Source organism: Heptranchias perlo, chromosome 13 (genome assembly GCF_035084215.1).
Source record: "Heptranchias perlo isolate sHepPer1 chromosome 13, sHepPer1.hap1, whole genome shotgun sequence".
Taxonomy (NCBI): domain Eukaryota; kingdom Metazoa; phylum Chordata; class Chondrichthyes; order Hexanchiformes; family Hexanchidae; genus Heptranchias; species Heptranchias perlo.
The window spans coordinates 69770077-69793244 of record NC_090337.1 but is presented as its reverse complement, the minus strand read 5'-3'; the positions used below and the strand labels follow the sequence as shown (position 1 = coordinate 69793244).

At 47.1% G+C, this 23168-nt stretch overlaps 1 protein-coding gene across 1 annotated transcript in view; it reads left to right on the top strand.

Annotated features, from left to right (window-relative positions):
* LOC137331693 (ephrin type-B receptor 1) overlaps positions 1-23168 on the top strand; it is a 514964-nt gene that overhangs the window by 327426 nt on the left and 164370 nt on the right. Inside the window, exon 4 of the mRNA XM_067995660.1 lies at positions 1467-1622. Within this exon, the coding sequence (XP_067851761.1) occupies positions 1467-1622 (156 nt within the window). The remainder of the gene's footprint in view (positions 1-1466; positions 1623-23168) is intronic.

Below are 23168 nucleotides of genomic sequence, written 5' to 3'. Positions count from 1 at the left end.
GCAGCTCGACCTGTTTACCTGAATCGGTCCAAGCTGGACTGTTTCAGGACTGAGCCCAGGCTAATCACTAACTGACTGGCAGTATTGCTGTGAGAATGGCAAACACTAATGGGTACACTGGACAAATCATCTTATGACATTCAAAGGAAGACATTCTGATCAATGAAGTTCATGTCCAAATGCTTAACACACTCGTATTACATTCCTGTATGTGCCGTTTGTACACAGATATTATAAAAATACCATACATGAATGCAGCACACGTGCAATAAATGCTCAAATTTGAACTTCACTGCTCGGGATTTCTATCCTTCATTTCCTCCTACAGGACCAGCAGGATGTACAAACCCAAGGTATGTGTATAGCTGAACATTCCTGTGTGTGTCCTTTATTATTGCACCCTTACACTGAAGCACCAACTATCCTGGTCAGTTAATGCATGCGATCTTTTACGTCCACCTGAGACATTAGACGGGGCTTTAATTTAATGTCTCACCCGAAAGACATTCCATGTTACTGAGCCAAATGGAGCAGGAGAGCCCCTAGTGTGTGCTGAGTTAGCTGATATCAGCTGGAGTGGGTGACAATGAGGCACTATTGTTATCCTTAGTATTCCCGAACATGTTTGGGGGCGAGCAATGAGAAAAATCAGACTCCTTCTGTCAAGCGTGTGCTTGTTGGCATTTGTGTAAGGACAGAACTAGGATCAGATATGATGTCTCATAGGGCCAATGGTCTACTAAAATGCACTACCCAGACTCACGCAGAATGAATGTCCAATTTGGACGATGTATTGGAGGACCATCAGTTCCTATGGCACCTCGTACCCTGACCTATGCCACTGATCAGGAGTAAGGAATCTTACAACACCAGGTTATAGTCCAACAATTTTATTTAAAATAAAATTGTTGGACTATAACCTGGTGTTGTAAGATTCCTTACATTTGTCCACCCCAGTCCATCACTGGCATCTCCACATCACTGATCAGGAGAGAAGAGCTGGAGGAGGGGGTGAGATGAGGTGTAACTCCTTCCCACCATTGACGGGGAGATGGGATCTGCAGAAACTGTGTTCTTTTCGGTTTCTGTCAGTCCTTGCTGCTCTCTGCAACTGGAAAATAAGCTGAAGTCCAGTCAGAGAGTTGAGGATAAAATTTTAAAAACATATTTTCAAGTCAACTTTTTTAAAAATCTGCCAAATTCAACAAGGTTGACTCTCAGATGTCAAAGTGAAAGAATGACATTGAATCTTTTCAAATCTTCTTACCTTTAGGACGGTTTCCCGCTGCAGCATTAATGAGTGTGTTCACTCATGGTAAGATGACGATTGATGAGTCCATGTGGCCTATGATCATTCTGAGGCCTCATGGTACAATCTGACTAAATGACTCAATGAGCAGTCAGAAAATCTGGGCTTGTTTCAGGACTGGCCAGCAAGTTAAGTAATCTTCTCTTTTTTTTCCCAGCTTGCCATTCTGGAACGTTTAAGGGAAACCAAGGCAGTGGGCTATGCACCCCGTGCCCCGCCAACAGCAGGTCCTTGATTGAGGCATCCAGTGTGTGTTCCTGTCGCAACGGCTATTACAGAGCAGACTTTGACTCAGCCGAGATGCCTTGTACAAGTGAGTAGAGAACTGGCAGCACGTGTAAGGAATACAGCGATGCTTAAGCATTCAGATCAGTATTTATCGAGCACCGTGATTATCTGACTCTTTATTAAGGATTAGGGTTGTCGAGGTCTAAGTACTGTGATAAGTAAATGCTACTAAACAGGTTCAATTTGTGTTTTTTAAAAGTAATAATTGATTTGTTGACGTCTCCATTTTCAGGGCCCTGTGTGAAAGCAAGGGTGGGAGGGGGGAGAAACCTTGCAGCCCATCTGCTGGAGAATCAATGAAGAAAGTGAGCCTGCTGTGCTCATGCTCAAAGTGTTGATATTGGGAGTTAATGGTGTGATATTTTCAGACTATATCAAACTTGAACTGATAAAACACCTGATTTCAAACGGTGTTGTACATGAGAGAGCATTTTGAGACTGTTTAACATTAGAGTTGAAGACAAGTTGTGTGGAGGTCTGTCACTTGGGGGACCAGTTTAAGGTGATGAATTGTGACTGTCACACAATATTGAGCTGTATTGGTTTCAGTGTGATTTCATTGCAATGTATTAACATCCGTGTGTCAAATTAACTTTTGTAATGCCATTCGGTGAAACATTGGGAAGAACAAAGCCATTGTCTTCAGATCCCAACACCAACTCTGTTCCCTCACCATCGATTCCAGCCCTCTCTCTGGCCATTATCCCAGGTTGAACTGGACACTTGATGATGATGATGTTGATGAAGATGATGATGATTTTGATCATGGTGATGATGTTTGTGATGATGATGATATTGATGGTGATGATGTTTGTCATGATGATGTTGATAATATTGATGGTGACGATGTTTGTCATGATGATGATATTGATGATGATGATGATGGTAATAATATTTCTGATGATGATGTTGATGATGATGATGAAGATTATGGTGATTTTGATCATGATGATGATGTTGATGATGACATTGGTGATGATGGTGATGTTGATGTTGATGATGTTTGTCATGATGATGATAAAAAATACTCAATTGGAGGAGGGCCAATTTCAATTGGATGAAAACAGATCTGGCAGGGGTAAATTGGAATTAAAGATTGGCAGGTAAAACTGTCATTGAACAATGGGCAGCCTTTAAAGAGGAGCTGGTTCGGGTACAGTCTAGCTACATTCCCATAAGGGAGGAAAGGTAGGGCAACTATTACCAGACCCCCCTGGATGACAAAAGAGGTAGAGAGTAAGATGAAGCAGAAAAAAAGGGGCATATGACCAGTATCAGGTTGATAATACAAGTGAGAACCAGGCTGAATATAAAAAGTTCGCAGGGGAAACGAAAAAGGAAATAAGGGGGACAAAGAGAGAGTATGAGAATAGACTGGCGGCTAACATAAAAGGGACTCCAAAAGTCTTCAATAAGCATGTAAACAGAAAACAGTAGTAAGAGAGGGGTGGAAACAAATAGGGACCAAAAGGGAGATCTATGCATGGAGGCAGAGGGCATGGCTGAGGTACTAAATAAGTACTTTGCTTCTGTCTTTACCAAGGAAGAAGAAGCTGCCAGAGTCTCAGTAAGTGAAGAGGTAGTTGAGATACTGGATGGACTAAAAATTGATAAAGAAGAGGTACTAGAAAGGCGAGCTGTACTTAAAGTAAATAACTCACCCGGTCCAGATGGGATGCATCCCAGGTTGCTGAGGGAAGTAAGGATGGAAATTGTGGACGTACTAGCCATAATCTTCCAATCATCCTTAGATATGGGGGTGGTGCCAGACGATTGGAGAATTGCAAATGTTACACTCTTGTTCAAAAAAGGGTGTAAGGATAAACTCAGCAACTACAGGCCAGTCAGTTTAACCTCAGTAGTGGGAAAACTTCAGAAACAATAATCCGAGACAAAATTAACAGTCACTTGGACAAGTGTAGATTAATTAAGGAAGGCCAGCTCGGATTTGTGAAAGGCAAATCGTGTTTAACTAACTTAATTGAGTTTTTTGATGAGGTAATAGAGAGTGTCGATGAGGGCAATGCAGTTGAGGTGGTGGCTATGGACTTCCAAAAGGCTTTTGATAAAGTGCCGCATAATAGACTTGTCATCAAAATTGAAGCCCATGGAGAAAGGGGGCAGTGGCAGCATGGAAGGAAATTGGCTAAGGTAACAGGAAGCAGAGAGTAGTGGTGAACGGTTGTTTTTTGGACTGGATGATAATGATTTTGGTTTTGATGATGATGATGATAATAATGATGATGTTGGTGATGTTGATGATGATGATGTTGGTGTTGTTGATGATGATGATGACATTGATTATGATGATGGTGATGATATTGTTGATGATGTTGATGATGAGATTGATGGTGATGATATTGATGGTGATGACGATGATGACTATTATGTTGATGTTGTTGATGATGTCATTGATGATGAATATGTTGATGATGATGATGATTATGTTGATGATGTCGGTGATGATGATGATTGATGATATCAGTGATGACGATGATGATGAAGTTGATGATGGTGTTGGTGATGATGTTGATGAGGATAATGATGATGGTGATGTTGATGATGTTGATGACAATAATCATTGATGATATGGATGATGATTATGATAATGTTGATGATGATGATTTTGATGATGATGTTGAAAATGATGATAATGATTATGATGTTGATGAAGATGATGATGATATTGATGATGATTATGATAATGTTGATGTCGGTGATGATGTTGATGCTGTTGATGATGATATCAATGATGATGTTGATGATGGGAATGATGATGATATGATGTTTATGATGATATTGATATTGATGATGACGATGATGATAATGATGTTGATGTTGATGAAAATGTTGCAATTGATGATGATGATGTTGGTGTTGAAGATGTTGATTATTATGTTGATGATGGTGTTGATGATGATGTTGATAATGATATTGATGATGATGCCGAAGATGAAGTTAATGTTGATGATTTTGTTGATGATGTCAATGGTGATGATGTTGTTGATGATATTGATAATGCTGATGATGATGTTGATCTTGATGGTGTTGATGATAATGTTGATGGTGATGATGATTATGATGTTGATGTTAATGATGTTGGTTTTGATGATGATGTTGTTCATGATGATGATGTTACCGATGATGTAATTGTTGCTAATGTTGATGTTGATGAAGTTGATAATGATGATGATGAAGATGATGATGATGTTGATGATTTTCATGTTGATGATGATGTTGATGATGCTAATGATGTTGATTACGATGATGATGTAGTTGATGATATTGATGATGATGATGACCAAGTTGATGAAGATGATGATGATGTTGATGTTAATGATATCGCTGATGATGTTGATAATGTCGATGATGATGATGATATTGTTGTCGATGATGATGATCTTTATGATGTTGATGATGGTGGTAATGATGATGATGTTGATGATGATGTTGGTGATGATGATGATGATATTAATGATTATGTTGATGATGATATCTGATGATGGTGATGATGATAATGATGATGATGATAATGATGATGTTGATGATATCGATGATGATATTGATGATGTTGATGACCTTGATGATGATGATGATGTTGATGAAGATGATGATGAAGTTGATGATGATGATGATGATGACGAAGATGAAGATTATCTTGATGATGATAGTATTGATGAGGATGATGATGTTGCTGATGATGTAGATAATGATGTTTAAGTTGATGTTGATGATGATGATATTGATGATTTTGATGATAATATTGATTATGATGTTGCTGTTGATAATGATGATGTTGATTATGATGTTGATGATATTGTTGATGATGACGATGATGGTGATGAGGATGATGATGATGTTGATCATGATATTGTTGATGATGATATTGGTGATGATGTTAATGTTGTTGTTGATGTAGATGATGATGTTGATGAAGATGATGATGATTTTGTTGATTATGATGATGTTGCCGATAATGTAGTTGATGATGTTGTTGATGATAATGATATTGATCTTTTTTTTATTTGTTCATGGGATGTGGGCATCGCTGGCAAGGCCGGCATTTATTGCCCATCCCTAATTGCCCTTGAGAAGGTGGTGTTGAGCCGCCTTCTTGAACCGCTGCAGTCCGTGTGGTGAAGGTTCTCCCACAGTGCTGTTAGGAAGGGAGTTCCAGGATTTTGACTCAGCAACGATGAAGGAACGGCGATATATTTCTAAGTCGGGATGGTGTGTGACTTGGAGGGGAACGTGCAGGTGGTGTTGTTCCCATGTTCCTGCTGCTCTTGTCCTTCCAGGTGGAAGAGGTCACGGGTTTGGGAGGTGCTGTCGAGGAAGTGTTGGCGAGTTGCTGCAGTGCATCCTGTGGATGGTACACACTGCAGCCACAGTGCGCCCGTGGTGCAGGGAGTGAATGTTTAGGGTGGTGGATGGGGTGCCAATCAAGGGGGCTGCTTTGTCCTGGATGGTGTCAAGCTTCTTGAGTGTTGTTGGAGCTGCACTCATCGAGGCAAGTGGAGAGTATTCTATCACACTCCTGACTTTTGCCTTGTAGATGGTGGAAAGGATTTGGGGAGTCAGGAGGTGAGTCACTCGCCGCAGAATACCCAGCCTCTGACCTGCTCTTGTAGCCGCAGTATTTATATCACTGGTCCAGTTCAGTTTCTGGTCAATGGTGACCTCCAGGATGTTGATGGTGGGGGATTCGGCGATGGTAATGCCATTGAATGTCAAGGGGAGGTGGTTAGACTCTCTCTTGTTGGAGATGGTCATTGCCTGGCACTTGTCTGGTGTGAAGGGTTGCGAATGGAACTGAACACTGTGCAATCATCAGCGCACATCCCCGTTTCTAACCTTATGATGAAGGGAAGGTCATTGATGAAGCAGCTGAAGATGTTTGGGCCTAGGACACTGCCTTGAGGAACTCCTGCACCAATGTCCTGGGGCTGAGATGATTGGCCACCAACAACCACTACCATCTTCCTTTGTGCTAGGTATGATTCCAGCCACTCGAGAATTTTCCCACTGATTCCCATTGACTTCAATTTTACTGGGGCTCCTTGGTGCCACACTTGGTCAAATGATGCCTTGATGTCAAGGGCAGTCACTCTCACCTCAACACTGGAATTCAGCTCTTTTGTCCATGTTTGGACCAAGGCTGTAATGAGGTTTGGAGCCGAGTGGTCCTGGCAGAACCCAAACTGAGCATCAGTGAGCAGGTTATTGGTGAGTAAGTGCCGCTTGATAGCACTGTCGACGACACCTTCCATCACTTTGCTGATGATTGAGAGTAGACTGATGGGGCGGTAATTGGTCGGATTGGATTTGTCCTGCTTTTTGTGGAGAGGACATACCTGGGCAATTTTACACATTGTTGGGTAGATGCCAGTTTTGTAGCTGTACTGGAACAGCTTGGCTGGAGGCGCAGCTAGTTCTGGAGCACAAGTCTTCAGCACTACAGCCGGGATGTTGTTGGGGCCCATAGCCTTTACTGTATCCAGTGCACTCAGCCGTTTCTTGATATCACGTGGAGTGAATCGAATTGGCTGAAAACTGGCTTCTGTGATGGTGGGGATATTGGGAGGAGACCGAGATGGATCATCCACTTGGCACTTCTGGCTGAAGATGGTTGCAAACGCTTCAGCCTTGTCTTTTGCACTCGTGTGCTGGACTCCGCCATCATTGAGGATGGGGATGTGTACAGAACCTCCTCCTCCCGTTAGTTGTTTAATTGTCCACCACCATTCACGACTGGATGTGGCAGGACTGCAGAGCTTTGATCTGATCCGTTGGTTGTGGAATTGCTTAGCTCTGTCTATAGCATGTAGTTCCCGCTGTTTAGCATGCATGTAGTCCTGAGTTGTAGCTTCACCAGGTTTGCACCTCATTTTTAGGTACGCTTGGTGCTGCTCCTGGCATGCTCTTCTGTGCTCCTCATTGAACCAGGGTTGATCCCCTGGCTTGTTGGTAATGGTAGAGTGAGGAATATGCCGGGCCATGAGGTTACAGATTGTGCTGGAATACAATTCTGCTGCTGCTGATGGCCCACAGCGCCTCTTGGATGCCCAGATTTGAGCTGCTAATTCTGTTCTGAATCTATCCCATTTAGCACGGTGGTAGTGCCACACAACACGTTGGATGGTGTCCTCAGTGCGAAGATGGGACTTCATCTCCGTGAGGACTGTGCAGTGGTCACTCCTACCAATACTCTCATGGACAGATGCATCTGCGACAGGTAGATTGGTGAGGACGAGATCAAGTAAGTTTTCCCCTCACGACCTGCCGCAGGCCCAGTCTCGCAGCTGTGTCCTTCAGGACTCGGCCAGCTCGGTCAGTAGTGGTGCTACCGAGCCACTCTTGGTGATGGACATTGAAGTCCCCCACCCAGAGTACGTTGTGTGCCCTTGCTACCCTCAGTTTTTCCTCCAAGTGGTGTTCATGGTGGAGGACTGATTCATCTGCTGAGGGAGGACAGTAGGTGGTAATCAGCAGGAGGTTTCCTTGCCCATGTTTGACTTGATGCCATGAGATTTCATGGTGTCCAGAGTCAATGTTGAGGACTCCCAGGCCACTTCCTCCTGACTGTATATCACTGTACCGCCACCTCTGGTGGGTCTGTCCTGCCGGTGAGACAGGACATACCCAGGGATGGTGATGGAAGAATCTGGGACTTTGGCTGAAAGGTATGATTCTGTGAGTATGGCTATGTCAGGCTGATTGCTTGACTCGTCTGTGGGACAGCTCTCCCAATTTTGGCACAAGTCCCCAGATGTTACTGAGGAGGATTTTGCAGAGTCGACTGGGCTTGGTTTGCCTTTGTCGTGTCCGGTGTCTAGTGGTCGGTCCGGTTTTATTCTTACTGTGACTTTTTTTAAGCGAGATTTTCAACTGAGTAGCTTGCTGGGCCATTTCAGAGGGCAATTAAGAATCAACCACATTGCTGTGGGTCTTGAGTCACATATAGGCGAGACCGGGTAAGGACGGTAGGTTTCCTTCCCTAAAGGACATTGGGGAACCAGATGGGTTTTTACGACAATCGGTAGTTTCATGGCCACCATTACTGATACTAGTATTTAAATTCCAGATTTTAATTAATTAATTAATTGAATTTAAATTCCCCAACTACCGTGGAGGGACTTGAACTTATGACTCCGGATTACTAGTCCAGTAACATAACCACTATGCTACTGATAATGATATCGATGATACCATTGATGATGCTGTTGATGGTGATGGTAATGATGATGATGATGTTCATGATGATGATGATGATTTGGATAATGATGATGTTGATGTCGATGATGATGATATTGATGATATTCTTGATGAGGATGATGATGAACATGATGTTGATGAAGATGATTAATTTGATGATATTGGTGATGATGTTAATGATCATAATGATGATGATGATGATGTTGATGAGGATGATGATGATGATTTTGATGATGTAATTATATTGGTGATGATGTTGATGGTGATGATGATGTTGATGACGATGATGTTGATAATGATGACATTGATGATGCTGATGATCATGATGATGATGTGGATGATGATGTTGATGACGATGACGATTTTGATGATGCTGATGATGAAGTTGTTGAGGATGACGATGATGATGATGATGATGATATTGTTGATCATTATGTTGATGATGTTGTTGATGTTGTTGATGATTGTGATTTTGATGACGATGATAATGTTGATGATGATCCTGAAGGTGAAGACGTGAAGTTCATGTTGACGATTTTGATGATGATGTTGATGGTGCTGATGATGATGATCTTTTTGTTGACGTTAATGATGATTTTTGGTGATGATGACGATGTTGATGATGTTGAATTTGATGATGATGATTACGATGATTACGATGATGATGTTGATGAGATGATTGTGTTGATGAGCATGGTGTTGAGAAAGATGGCGTTGATGATGATATTGATTATGATGATGTTGATGATGATGGTGATAACAATAATGATGTTGATGATTACTTTGATGATGTTGATGATGATGTTGCTATTGCTGATGGCATTGATGATTTTTTTATAATGATCTTGTTGTTGATGGTGATGACGATAATGATGGTTTTGGTAATGATGATGATATTGATGATGATGATGAAGATGTGTTGATGAGCATGATGATGAAGACAATAATGATCTTGATGATGTTGATGATGATATTGATGGTGATTTTCTGATGATGACCATGATGATGATGATGGTGATGTTAATGAGGATGGTGGTGTTGATGATATGTTGATGACGATGATGTTTTTGTTGACGAAGATGATATTGATGATTTTAATTGTGATGATGATGGTGAAGACGATAATGATGCTGTTGATGACATTGATGATGATGTTGATGATGATGATGACTTTGATTATTATTATGATGATGATCATGATGATGTGGTCTTGTTATAGTCACCACAGATTTTCCAGTGTGCTTAGGCTAGGGGGAGAAATGTCATTCAATATTTGTTGCCTCATTATCCTCCCTGCTTTTATGTTTGAATGCATTTGTGCATGCTCGTATCTGTGTGTGTATATGCTCATGTGTGTGTCTGCACTTGTGTGTGTTTGTGTGTGTGTGTGTATATATACTTGTGTGTGTGTGTATGTGTATATGCTCGTGTGTGTTTACATGCTCATTTGTGTGTGCATGTATGCTCGTGTGAGTGCATACACTCATGTGAGTGTGTACACACTTTTGTAAGTATATACACTTGTGTGTGTATATACTGATTTATATGTGTATATGCTCTTGTGTGTTTTCATGCTTGTTTGTCTGTAGAAGCACACGTGTGTGTGTGTATCTCGTGCATGTGTGTATGCTTGTGTATGCGTGTTTGTGTAAAAGTTGGGTGAGGACATCATTAGACCCAGCTGGGATGCTCCCCTCTCCAGTAGTGGAAGATCCCATCAACGCTTATTGTCCGGGCTCAAATCTTAAGCTTAACCATTTGGGCTAAAAACTGGAGGGATACAAATGCCAGCGTAAGCCACTGCCTTCAGAGGAGGATTGAAAGAATATCTGGATTATAAAATGTCATTCTTTCATTCTCTGAGCCCAGCTCAATGTGCCATTCCCACGTGCCACACCTCAGTCTGTCTGTTATTCAGTATTGCCATGCCCTTAAGGTTGTGTGATACACTTTTACGCAGTTGGGCCACAAAGTTTGCAGCACCACCTTCCCGGATTTCTCCATCCCACGGATATGACTTGAGTGGCCCCAATAGTGATCCTGTGGCGGCAGGCAGTCATTACTAATGGGTCAGTGACTGACTCCTCAGTACATTTTTACCCAGCTGCCCTGACCTGCAGAAGTGGTAAGAAAGGAAAAAAAACAAAACAAGAATTAAAAATTTCTACAGAGTGGACTCCAAAGGCCAACCTGTAAGTGAATCAATGCGCCAGTGGCTCTGACTTCCCATTCTCCTCCCCTCGCTCTGCAATGTTGCATAGGAGAGATTGGCCCCTGGGCCCTTTGCCACTAACTCCTCCTCATATCCTGAGCCCTGCCTCCACTGCAGCTGAACTTTGAACTGAAACGCGTCTCTCACTCACTTTTTTTTGGACCTCCCTGGGCAGGCAAAAATGATTTAAAACCATGTTCATATTTCACACGGTCCACTGGCTTAAAGAAGCGATTATTCATTGAGGCCTCACCCCTGCCCCCCTCCACCACCCTCCTCACAGCTGATCTTTTGCTTTAGTATAATACTGTTAACCACCCAAGCAATAATGCGAGAGAGATGTTTTGATACTGCTGAGAATAATGCCCCTGCTCTCCGTCTCCTCCCCGTGCTCGCCAGCTAATGGTAAATGGAAGCATACGATTAGGGAGTGCTGTCACCAGTTTTGTTTCGAGCTAGTGCCTCCCGAAGAAAGTAATAACTGCAAATGACATAGTCCTCGAGCGCTCCAGCAAGGCGTGTCAAATTGCAATCCTGGCATTGGATCAAAGGAGTAGTGAAGTTGGAAGTAGGAAGGTTGTTAACAGCACAGGGTTACATATTGTAAATATCACCTCCTCCGGGTTTTTATTTACTGCAGGCTCGGGGCTGACACTTCGAAGGAAACCCTATAAACTCACTGGGGTTACTTACTGGGGTAAATAACCTCTCACCAATTAGCCTGTGTATCATGCCTGAGGTGAGTCTCTCAACAAATAACAGGCCTTCTGAGACTATTTCGGTTATAAAAAAAAATACCCACATCAAGCCAAATCAAAATGAATCCCAGAACAGGCAAAGGGGGTTTAAGTTGGAGCTTTGTGAAGGGAAAATGAGAGTTATTCCCCAAGCTGTCTGCCTGCACCTCCTAGTGGCCGGGTTATGAACTGTGTTGGCACAGGCCCGTGAGCAGGCAGAGGCTGTTTTGTGTAGAGCACAGCAGTTTGGGCATCTTTAAAAGTGCCAGTGCTTTACGTGGACAACAAGCTGTCCTTGCACATGGGTCAGTGTGATGGGCCATCACACGGGGCGGGGGAGAATCAGCTTTTTTCACCTGAGATTGGATGTTGTCACTTTCAACCAGTCAGATCAGTCGGAAGGCAGAGCAGGAGGCTGTCAGAACCAATTCAATCAGTTGAAAGATAGCCAGTGAAGACTGTCGGACTACAGTCATCAGTTGGATGTTACTTACTCCCAATGTTAGTTGTACCCAAACTTGAGATAGAAGAATTATAGAAGCCGTCTGATTTTCAGTACCATCGGTGAAACAGCTAATCTACCAGACATGAGGCATTAGGGAGCGTCACGCACTAGGGAATGTGCCCCTCGTGGCCTGGGCCTCTATTGGGGGCATTAGTTGACCTTCCCCTAACCCCCACCTCCTATCCCCCACCTCCCCATTTTTTATATATATGTAAGTCTGAAATTCAAGGGAAAACCATCCCAGTACTGATGGCAGAATTGCAGCAGCCAGTAAATGGGGAGGTGGGGGATAGGAGGTGGGGGTTAGGGGAAGGTCAACTAAGGTCAACTAATGCCCCCAATAGAGGCCCAGGCCACGAGGGGCACATCCCCTAGTGCGTGACGCTCCCTAATGCCTCATGTCTGGTAGATTAGCTGTTTCACCGATGGTACTGAAAATCAGACGGCTTCTATAACAGGCAGGAAATCACACTGGTAGTTTACTGCCCAAGCGATGAAAATTACCACCCCTCCCCCCCCACAACTGATTAGTGTCGCCAACTCTGGTTGGGCGTAATCCTGGAGGTTTCATCACATGACCGCCTGCCTCCAACTGCTCCGCCCCCACACTCCTGTCATTGGTCGCCCACCATGTCCATCCTTCCAGCGCACAGCCAATTGGAAAGTGAACAGACTCTCCTGTACCCAATTGGATGATTGTTTCACTGTCGGTCAAACAGCCTTATGTCCCATTGCCAATATGTTTATGTCTAATAAACAAAAGTTTTCAAGGAAAGTGAAAATAATCACTAATTTTTTTGATACCCCTATGATTTTTCTCCCGGGTTTTGCTGGCAGCAGTGTCCTAGAGATTAATCTTTAATTGCTGGAGATTCCAAGACAATCCTGGAGGGTTGACAACCAAATCCCGATGTCCTTTTAATTGTTGGGCAAAGATTGATTGGTGGCGGGGATGGATTTTGCACTGTGCGATATTAGAAAGGAGTGTTAACTCACTCCTACAAATGCATTGAAGCCTTTATCAAAATGCAGAGAAAGGCATTTATTGTATTTATCTTACTTTGGTAGATCATAAAAATATTCAATATCTGTGCAGATGTTTACATGTGATTTAGATTATAAGTCCAATGAAAATACAGATCTGGGGAGAGTAAGGAAGACTCTTAACTGGAAGCTCCAACTTAAGTGATTGACTCAACAGTGTGATGGGTCAGTGGGTATTGATCAACAGCTCCCCATTCCCAAGGACCAATGACCTGAAGGATCTCAGGAACTGAAGGCTTCTTGCTCTTAGCATTTTCTCAGTGGGAGGTGCTGTGACTGGGTGATTCATCTTTCTGCGAGCTCAGGCACCACACACCTCATTTAGTAGTACTGGGGCACAGCTCTCCTGCCAGCAAACCTGTCCCCTCACCACTGGCAGCCTGACTCTTGCTGACTAATCCTTCTCGTATTTTTGTATTACTGCAGCAACTTGCAAGTTAATGTGCCCATTGTCTGGATTTATTAAGCGACAAGAAACAATTTTGCGTCAGTATCTCTGATTATCAAATCGCTCGGCTCCTTATCTTTGAAATTGAATTAACATCGAGGATGCTGGCTTCTTATCACCATCACTGTTCCTGTACCGAACATTAACGGGAAGAGAGAGAGAAGGAGGAAGGAATGCAACGGATAGACTTCTCCTGGCAATTAGAAGTAGATTAGATGTTAAGTTAGCAACATTTCAACTCCAGATACCAATGAGTCGTGCTCCCCAATTCAATTCCAGATTGAGCGAGTCCTGCTCTCAGATTCAGTTCCAGAGTCAGTGGGCTCGATTTTCCAGGAAAATTGCAGGTCCATTGGGGGCGGGCTCCAAAAATCAGAGAAATCCCGTTTGGGTTCGGAGACCAGCTCCAACCCGCAGACTTCTGGGTTCCCTGTTGATGCGTCTGGGTACGCGCACGCTCCCAAATGCGGAAGTGCCACCGGCAATTAAAGCCGGTGGGATTATCATTTACACAGTTGTTGAGCTAGTTTAAGTACTTCCCCATGGACAACCTCAGCCAGACGGAGAGGGCAGTGGGATTCCACTCTGTGGCTGGCTTCCCACGGGTGCAGGGTGTAATCGATTGCACCCATATAGCAATACGAGCACCGCCACACGAGCCAGGACTGTTCAACAACAAGTTATAGTCCAGCAATTTTATTTTAAATTCACAAGCTTTCGGAGGCTTCCTCCTTCGTCAGGTGAACATCGTTCACCTGACGAAGGAGGAAGCCTCCGAAAGCTTGTGAATTTAAAATAAAATTGCTGGACTATAACTTGGTGTTGTAAAATTGTTTACAATTGTCAACCCCAGTCCATCACCGGCATCTCCACATCATGTTCAACAACAGGAAGGGCTATCACTACTTCAACACTCAGCTCATCTGCGACCACCTCAAGAGATTCCTTCACGTGTGCGCCAGATACCCTGGCAGCTGCCACGGTTCCTTCATCCTCCGGGAATCCAACATCCCCCCCTCTTCCACGCACCAAACACCCGCAAGGGCTGGCTCCTCGGGGACAAGGGATACCCTCTGCACATGTGGCTCATGACACCTCTGAGGAACCCCATCACCGAGCAACAGCGTCGATATAACGACAGCCACATTGCCACCAGGTCTACAATTGAGCATGGTATAGGGCTGCTCAGGATGCACTTCAGGTGCCTTGATCATTCTGGGGGAGCGCTTCAATACGCACCAGACAGAGTGGGACACATGCACAACACGGCACAATAGAGAGGGGCACCGCTTGAGGAGGCCCCATCCACATCTGCCACCCACATAGAGGAGGAGGAGGAGGAGGAGGAGCAACCTAAGGGCAGAGCAACGGCTCAACTGGCTGCTCGTGAGGCCAGGGAGTCACTGACATGTGAACGGTTCTCCTGACATCAGACAGTGTGAAGAGTCCAGTCCTCACCACCTGGATCGAGCAGCACCCACACCAGCCCCCCCGCCCTCACCCCACTGCAACTACACACACACCCACTGTAGAGTGACCCAATGGGTGGCATCAAGTGTCGCCGTTCATGGTGAACCTCATGAAAGGTCCCTATTACAGAAACCAGTCAAAAATGGGAAAGACGTGGCAGTAATTGTGACAATAATATTTAATGTGAGTTTAACAAAAAGCAAATATAAATAAAAAACATGACCAACCGTCAAATACCCTTGTGCATCCCCTTCGTGCTTACAAAACCTTCGCCTTTCGCTTCCGACTATTTCTACGTGGTGCATCCCCTGTGGCTGCAGCAGAGGTAGTGGCAGGTTGCTCTTGTTCATGCCCTGACTGATTAGATGCTTTGGGCCTACGCCCTCTGGGTTTTGGTGCCCGTGAGGGCCCCTCCAAAGACTGCTCCTCCTGCACCTGTGCAGGACCAGACTCGGCCACCTGGAGAGGAGCAGCATTGTGGGTACTGGTTGAGAGGGGGCAACGGGTGAGACGAGGGAGCACTTTGAGTGGCGTCCTCACTTCCATGTCCCCTTTCACCATCATCCCTCCCCTGGGACAGGTCCACATCACTCCTACCACCCTGCTGGACAACAGTTTGGAGGACATGAAGCCTTGTAAGGCCAGTGCTAGTGTATCTGCTGGCCTGTTTAGGGCAGCAGAATATTGTTCACTGTGAGTCTGAACGGCCGTTGTCAGGGCCTGAATGGACTCATTTGTGAGCCGTGCTTGAAGCTCAATGGAGGCTAGCCTTCCCTCCATCGCAGACATTCCCGCACTTACCTGTGACATTATCTCAGAGATGCCCTCATGTCCCTGTAACACTATCTCAGAGATTCCCTCCTGTACCTGTGCCACCATTCCACTCATGCAGGAGTTGGTCTCCTCCATCCTCTGCGTGATTGTGGAGAGTGCACGTGGCACCTGTTCCAGCACCTCGCAAATGTGCTGCTGCCCCTCGATCATTCTCCTTTTAAGGGATGGCCCCCAGGGTTCAGCATCTGTGTCCAGCTGAGCAGAGCCTGGAGAGGAGTGCTCCCACCGACACAGACTCTCCACAGCTGCCCCTGCCACCAGTGTCTGCTCGTGCTCACATGTGTGTGGTAACTCACCAGGTGCCAACCCAACTAACTGACTACTAGGGCCCACCGAGGTGTGTGTGTATCTGCGCTGGTGGACGGCTCGCTAAGATGTGACGGTGCCCCCTCAGAGGCTGGCAGGTCCTTTGAGGAATCGCCCTCCGCCATCACAGCGGTCGCTGAAGGCCCTGTAAGGGAACAGAAGGCAATATTAAACATGATCACAGATGTGTCATGTTATGATGAGCATACTGAGGTGCTGAAGATGGCAAGACATGTTAACATCAATTCATATTGTGTGTGCTGAATGTTAAAGTTCTGTCACCAGATGTTTGTCGGGTGCCAGTCTCGGCGTCCCCGATGGACGGGCACTCGAGGGTTGAGCTCCAGCGCCTCCTGTTCCATGTCTGTGAGGATGACGATTTGTTGCGGCCCCCCCTCCAGTCCTCGCCCTTTCCTGTCCATTCTGAGCTCTCTTCTCCTATAAGGGGAGAAAGTACAGACGTGTGAGTGAGTGATGGTGACGTGGCCAACCGATGAATGCATTGGTTTGGGCGCGGCTGACCGTGAAAGAGATGCATCAGAGGGTGAGTATGAGACAGAGCCATGATATTGTATGAGGTTTGGGTTGAGTGGTAGTGGTTGATGGAGTGATAGCCCTTCCTGTTGATGAACAGCCCTTGCTGGTGCAGCTGCCAGGGTATCTGGCGCACAAGTGAAGGAATCTCTTGAGGTGGTCACAGATGAGCTGACTGTTCATGGAGTGATAGCCCTTCCTGTTGATGAACAGTCCTGGCTCGTGTGGAGGTGCTCGTATTGCTATATGGGTGCAATCGATTACACCCTGCACCCATGGGAAGCCAGCTACAAAGTGGAATCCCACTGCCCTCGCCGTCTGGCTGAGGTCGTCCATGGGGAAGTTGACATAGTGCGAGGTCCTGCGAAACAAGCTGTCGGTGACCTGCCTTATGCACTTGTGTGCAGACGAGGCAATGTCCCTGGTGGCACCCTGGAATGATCTGGAGGTGAAGAAGTTGAGGGCAGTGGTGACTTTGACAGCGACAGGTAAGGAGATGCTGCTCGGCCCAGCCTGGAGCAGCTTGGCATGAAGGAGGCTGCAGGTGTCTGCGACTACCTGGCGACTGACTCTGAGCCTCCGTGTGCACTGCTCCTCAGAGGTCCAGGAAGCTGAGCCTCGGTCTGTAGACCCTGTGGCGAGGGTAGTGCCTCCTGCGACTTCGCTCTCTCTGTTGTTGCCCTCTGTGCTCTTGTGCAGCTCACTGTGGCGCAGCACTGTGTTGTGGAGCTCCACGTGGCGGAGGCGGACACCGTACCTGGCGAGGCCGGTGATGTTGCTCGTCCTCGGATGTAGTGGTGAATGCAGCCATGGCGCCCCCCGATCCTGACCGTGTGAGTTTGAGGGGGTCTGAAAAGTAGTTAAATATGTTTGAACGGCAGAATTTTGAGTGGAAAGCAAGAATTTTCAGTGAAAACACAAAACTTTATCTGAAGTGACAGAGTGCCCTGCTCCAATAAATGACGTTTTCTCCCCACCTGTCAAATAATCATTTGCATCTCCCACTGGCTGCTGGCTGAAACACGTCTGTTGCAACAGGGAGTGTTTCCCACAGCACGGGAAACACGCTGAGGATCAAAATCGCACCCCTGCCAAAATGTGGAGAAAATTAAGTGCTTCAAGTACTTTAACCAGCTCAACAACTGTGTAAATGATCATTCCGGCGGCTTTAATTGCCGGTGGGACTTCCGCATTCGGGAGGCGCGCGCCCAGACGCGTCACTGGGGAACCCGGATGTCTGCGGGTTGGAGCCGGTCTCCGAACCCAAACGGGATTTTCCCCTATTTTGGAGCACCCCCGCCCCCAGCGCACCCACAATTTCCCGGGAAAATCAAGCCCAGTGAGTCCTGCTCTCCAATTCAGTTCCAGAGTTAGCGGGGGTGATTTTAAGAGGCGATTGCGGGTTCGTTGGGAGCGGGAGGGGCCTCCGAAAATCACGGAAGGCTCCAATCCGGGTTTCCCTGGGACCCTCCTGTGCGCACGGGCGACCCAAAAACGGAACTCCCGCCGGCAATTAAAGCCGTTGGGATGAGAGTTAAAGAGCCAAATGTACCTCAAGGCACTTTACCTGGGACAGATTAAGTACTGAGAAAGATTTTTAACTTACCCACCGCTTCTGATTCACGCCTGGTGAAACCAAGCATGAAGGACCAGATCAGGGAACAAGAAACGAAATAAATTAAATAAAAAACCATAGACGGAAGTGAAAACTCAAAATGAACCTACCTTTGCACCCTGCTCCGATGTCCACGTCTCCCGCTCCGATAACCCCCTCTTCATTCCCCCGATCTTTCCCTTCCCCCCCCGATCTTCCCCTCTCCCTCCTGATCTTCCCCTCTCCTCCCCCAATCTTCCCCTCTCCCCCCCGATCTTCCCCTCTCTCCCCCCCGATCTTCCCCTCTCTCCCCCCCGATCTTCCCCTCTCTCCCCCCCGATCTTCCCCTCTCTCCCCCCCGATCTTCCCCTGTCCTCTCCATTTTCCCCACTCTCCAACCGATCTTCCCCTCTCCCCACGATCTTCCCCTCTCCCCCCTGATCTTCTCCTCTCCCCCCCTGATCTTCCCCTCTCTCCCCCTGATCTTCCCCTCTCTCCCCCCTGATCTTCCCCTCTCTCCCCCCTGATCTTCCCCTCTCTCCCCCCTGATCTTCCCCTCTCTCCCCCCTGATCTTCCCCTCTCTCCCCCCTGATCTTCCCCTCTTTCCCCTGATCTTCCCCTCTTTCCCCCTGATCTTCCCCTCTCCCCACCCCATCACCAATCTTCCATTCCAGCGCTGGATGGCATCTCACCCTCTCTCTTCCTCGCATCCCACTGCGCCCACCCCCTCCCCCTACCCCCGCGCTGCAGCTCCTGACGGCAGCCAGCCTGTCAATCAGACTGGCTGCCGGGCGCAAAACCCCGAGAGGACGTTAATCATCAGCAATCAACATGCGATCGTGTCAGAAACTGTAAGTTTGGTTTATGTGGGTTTGCCACCCGTACCTTCACCCCCCGCCCCCCGCTGCCAACCCAGCCATCATTGCAAAATCGAGCCCAGTGAGTCCCGCTTTCTGATTCAATTTCAGCTTGGTATAGCCCAGGGTAGCTGCTGTTCTGTGTGTTTGTAGTGTTTGATTCAGAGGCCCCTGGAGTTGTGATTTCGGATGGTTTTATCTCCTCGTTGACCAACAGGGGAAATCAGGGAGACACTGTCTGGATGTGTGTCTGTCCCGGTTTATACAGCAGAACTGTAAGTGTCACTTGGAAATTCCTTACTTGATTGAATTAAAGAGTAGATTGCTGGTGTCGCACTGCTCTGTGGGGTCTGAGACTCCCTCAGTGTGGAGTAAACCACTACTTGGGACTGGGGACATCAACAGAAAGTTGGTAAGTAATGCTACTTTGTGTGAGGCTCCTGGGCTATTAACGCTGGGTTTATTGATGTGGCTGATGTTCAGGCTCCGTAACAAACCGCTCATTTACCGATGGGGTCATTTTAAATACTTGCAGGTGTCTGTAGAAGAACTCTAAGTACATTGCGGATCAAACGTTTGTAATCCGACTGTAGTTTACAGAGCGGGGCTTCGAACTGGGGTGGCCAACTCTGAATGGATGTATTTCTGAAAGTTTCATCTCATGACCCTGCCTCCATGCTCCCACCATTGGTCGCCCGACACATTCATTCTCACGTGCCCCGCCTTCCCACGCCCATTGGAAGGTGAACAGACTCTTCATTACGCGATTGGATGATTCTTGACTTTCAGTCAAACAACCTTTTCTTTCCCATCTCCAATAAACAAAAGTCTTCAAAGAAAATGAAAAAAAAGTGCACTTTTTTAAATTCCTCGGTGATTTTTCTCCCGGTTGTTGCTCACAGCAGTGTCCTAGAGATTAGTCTTTAATTCCTGGAGACTCCAGGACAATCCTACTTCTAACCAATCAGAGAAGAGAACAGGAGCAGGTCAGAATAATAGTATCATGTTTCTATGATAATCGAACAACCAGTTGCTAGAACAACGGATTTACTTTTTAAAAATATTTGTTCATGGGATGTGGGCGTCATTGGCAAGGCCGGCATTTATTGCCCATCCCTAATTGCCCTTGAGAAGGTGGTGGTGAGCCGCCTTCTTGAACCGCTGCAGTCCGTGTGGTGAAGGTTCTCCCACAGTGCTGTTAGGAAGGGAGTGCCAGGATTTTGACCCAGGAACGGCGATATATTTCCAAGTCGGGATGGTGTGTGACTTGGAGGGGAACGTGCAGGTGGTGTTGTTCCCATGTGCCTGCTGCCCTTGTCCTTCTAGGTGGTAGAGGTCGCGGGTTTGGGAGGTGCTGTCGAAGAAGCCTTGGCGAGTTAAAAAGCATTTATTTTAATGTAGGAAATCTTTCCCTCAGAACTTTCCTGTCACCTAATGGTGCTAACGTTGCATGCTGGAGCTTAAACCAAAAGTCAAATAGTCACATCCACCTTTCTGATATAGGCGGGTCAGCCTCTAACCAATTAGAGAACAGGAGGCCATCGATTCAATCATTTCCTTTTGAAATGTCCGGGAGTTAACTTCTGTCAGGAGATCCCAGTGCCAGAAAATCACATAAAAGGGCTGATCAATGGACAATCTATTCTGATACTGGGTTCAATAATAACATGGTATAGTCTAACACACCTAACCACATTAATAAGGCTCTTGGAAAGAGATCGATTTTATTTCAGAAATAATTCTTTAACGCAGATTATTTTTAGGTTTTAGACAATGGCCTAGATTTAGTCTCTTTTTCAGGCACTACCTGGACTACTAAGGCCCGCAAAATGGCGAGCAGCAAGCACGTGCCCATTTCTGGCTGGAATTGCGCGGACAGCCACTTTGGCTAAGGACAAACCAGAGTCGTACTTGACCCACGCCAGAAGCAGGCCTTAGGTTAGATGCAAATGAGTTAGGTAATTTGCATATGCAAATAAGGATGTGCTTGCCACCCTCCAATACCTCATCGAAGTGGCCATTCTTCGGGAGTGAGCCGTTGGCAATGAGTACCGCCAGACTATTCCACCACATGGGGCATCACAGCTGGATTTGAGCACCTCCTCACCCGCCATCCATGCGCACGCACTTTTTGCCGGGGTCTCTGGGGAGCTGTAAACCCGGCTCATGTCCCCTTTCCTAACTGATAGGCAGCAAAGTTAATTGTAGCTTCCCCAACACCAGCCCGGGGAGACTGGCTAACTCGACACCAACCAGCAACTGATGCTCGAATCTTCTGCCCCGAATGGATCATCAACGTCCTGCTCAGCACACTCAGCCCTCAGGGCAGCTTATCCTCATCTCCAGTGATACGACTCTCTTTTAATATTACCTCTCACTTCACCTTGAGTCATTTCTTTCCCTGGAGGTTCATTTCAGTGGTTTTCGTGAAGCTAGTTACCTGAATGTGTTAAAGCCAATAGGCCACTCCTGGCCATCGCTGGCACCCCCCCTGAACTACCTTAACCCCCGAACCCCCTCACCACCCCAAACCCCCGAACTCCCTCACCCCCCCCCCGAACTCACCGACTCCTGAACCCCCGCTGAGGCCCGAACCCCAGAACTCCTGAACCCCCAAACCCTGAACCCCCAAACTCCGTGAACCACCCACTCCTGAACCCCCCAAAACACCAGACCCCCCAAACCCTCCTCCCCTTGACATTCAACATTACCATCGCCGAATCCCCCACCATCAACATCCAGGGGGTCATCATTGAGCGACGTCCACATCCCATGAAAGAATAATTTTTTTTAAAACCCGCATTCGCAGAGCTGTGCCGGCAGCAAGGGCTGGGTGCAGGTCTGACATACCTTCTCTTTCAGTGTGTCTAGCCCATTTCTCAGGGTCTGAAGCCAAGCTCCTCTCTCAGGGTGTGTGGGCCTAGCTCCTCTCTCAGGGTGTGTGGCCCAGCTCCTCTCTCAGGGTGTGTGGCCCAGCTCCTCTCTCAGGGTGTGTGGCCCAGCTCCTCTCTCAGGGTGTGTGGCCCAGCTCCTCTCTCAGGGTGTGTGGCCCAGCTCCTCTCTCAGGGTGTGTGGCCTAGCTCCTCTCTCAGGGTGTGTGGCCCAGCTCCTCTCTCAGGGTGTGTGGGCCCAGCTCCTCTCTCTGGGTGTGTGGCCTAGCCCCTCTCTCAGGGTGTGTGGCCCAGCTCCTCTCTCAGGGTGTGTGGCCTAGCCCCTCTCTCAGGGTGTGTGGGCCCAGCTCCTCTCTCAGGGTGTGTGGCCTAGCCCCTCTCTCAGGGTGTGTGGCCCAGCTCCTCTCTCAGGGTGTGTGGCCCAGCCCCTCTCTCTGGGTGTGTGGCCCAGCCCCTCTCTCAGGGTGTGTGGCCCAGCTCCTCTCTCTGGGTGTGTGGCCCAGCTCCTCTCTCAGGGTGTGTGGCCTAGCTCCTCTCTCAGGGTGTGTGGCCCAGCTCCTCTCTCAGGGTGTGTGGGCCTAGCTCCTCTCTCAGGGTGTGTGGCCTAGCCCCTCTCTCAGGGTGTGTGGCCCAGCTCCTCTCTCAGGGTGTGTGGCCCAGCTCCTCTCTCAGGGTGTGTGGGCCTAGCCCCTCTCTCAGGGTGTGTGGCCCAGCTCCTCTCTCAGGGTGTGTGGCCCAGCTCCTCTCTCAGGGTGTGTGGCCTAGCCCCTCTCTCAGGGTGTGTGGCCCAGCTCCTCTCTCAGGGTGTGTGGCCCAGCTCCTCTCTCAGGGTGTGTGGCCCAGCTCCTCTCTCAGGGTGTGTGGCCCAGCTCCTCTCTCAGAGTGTGTGGCCCAGCTCCTCTCTCAGGGTGTGTGGCCTAGCC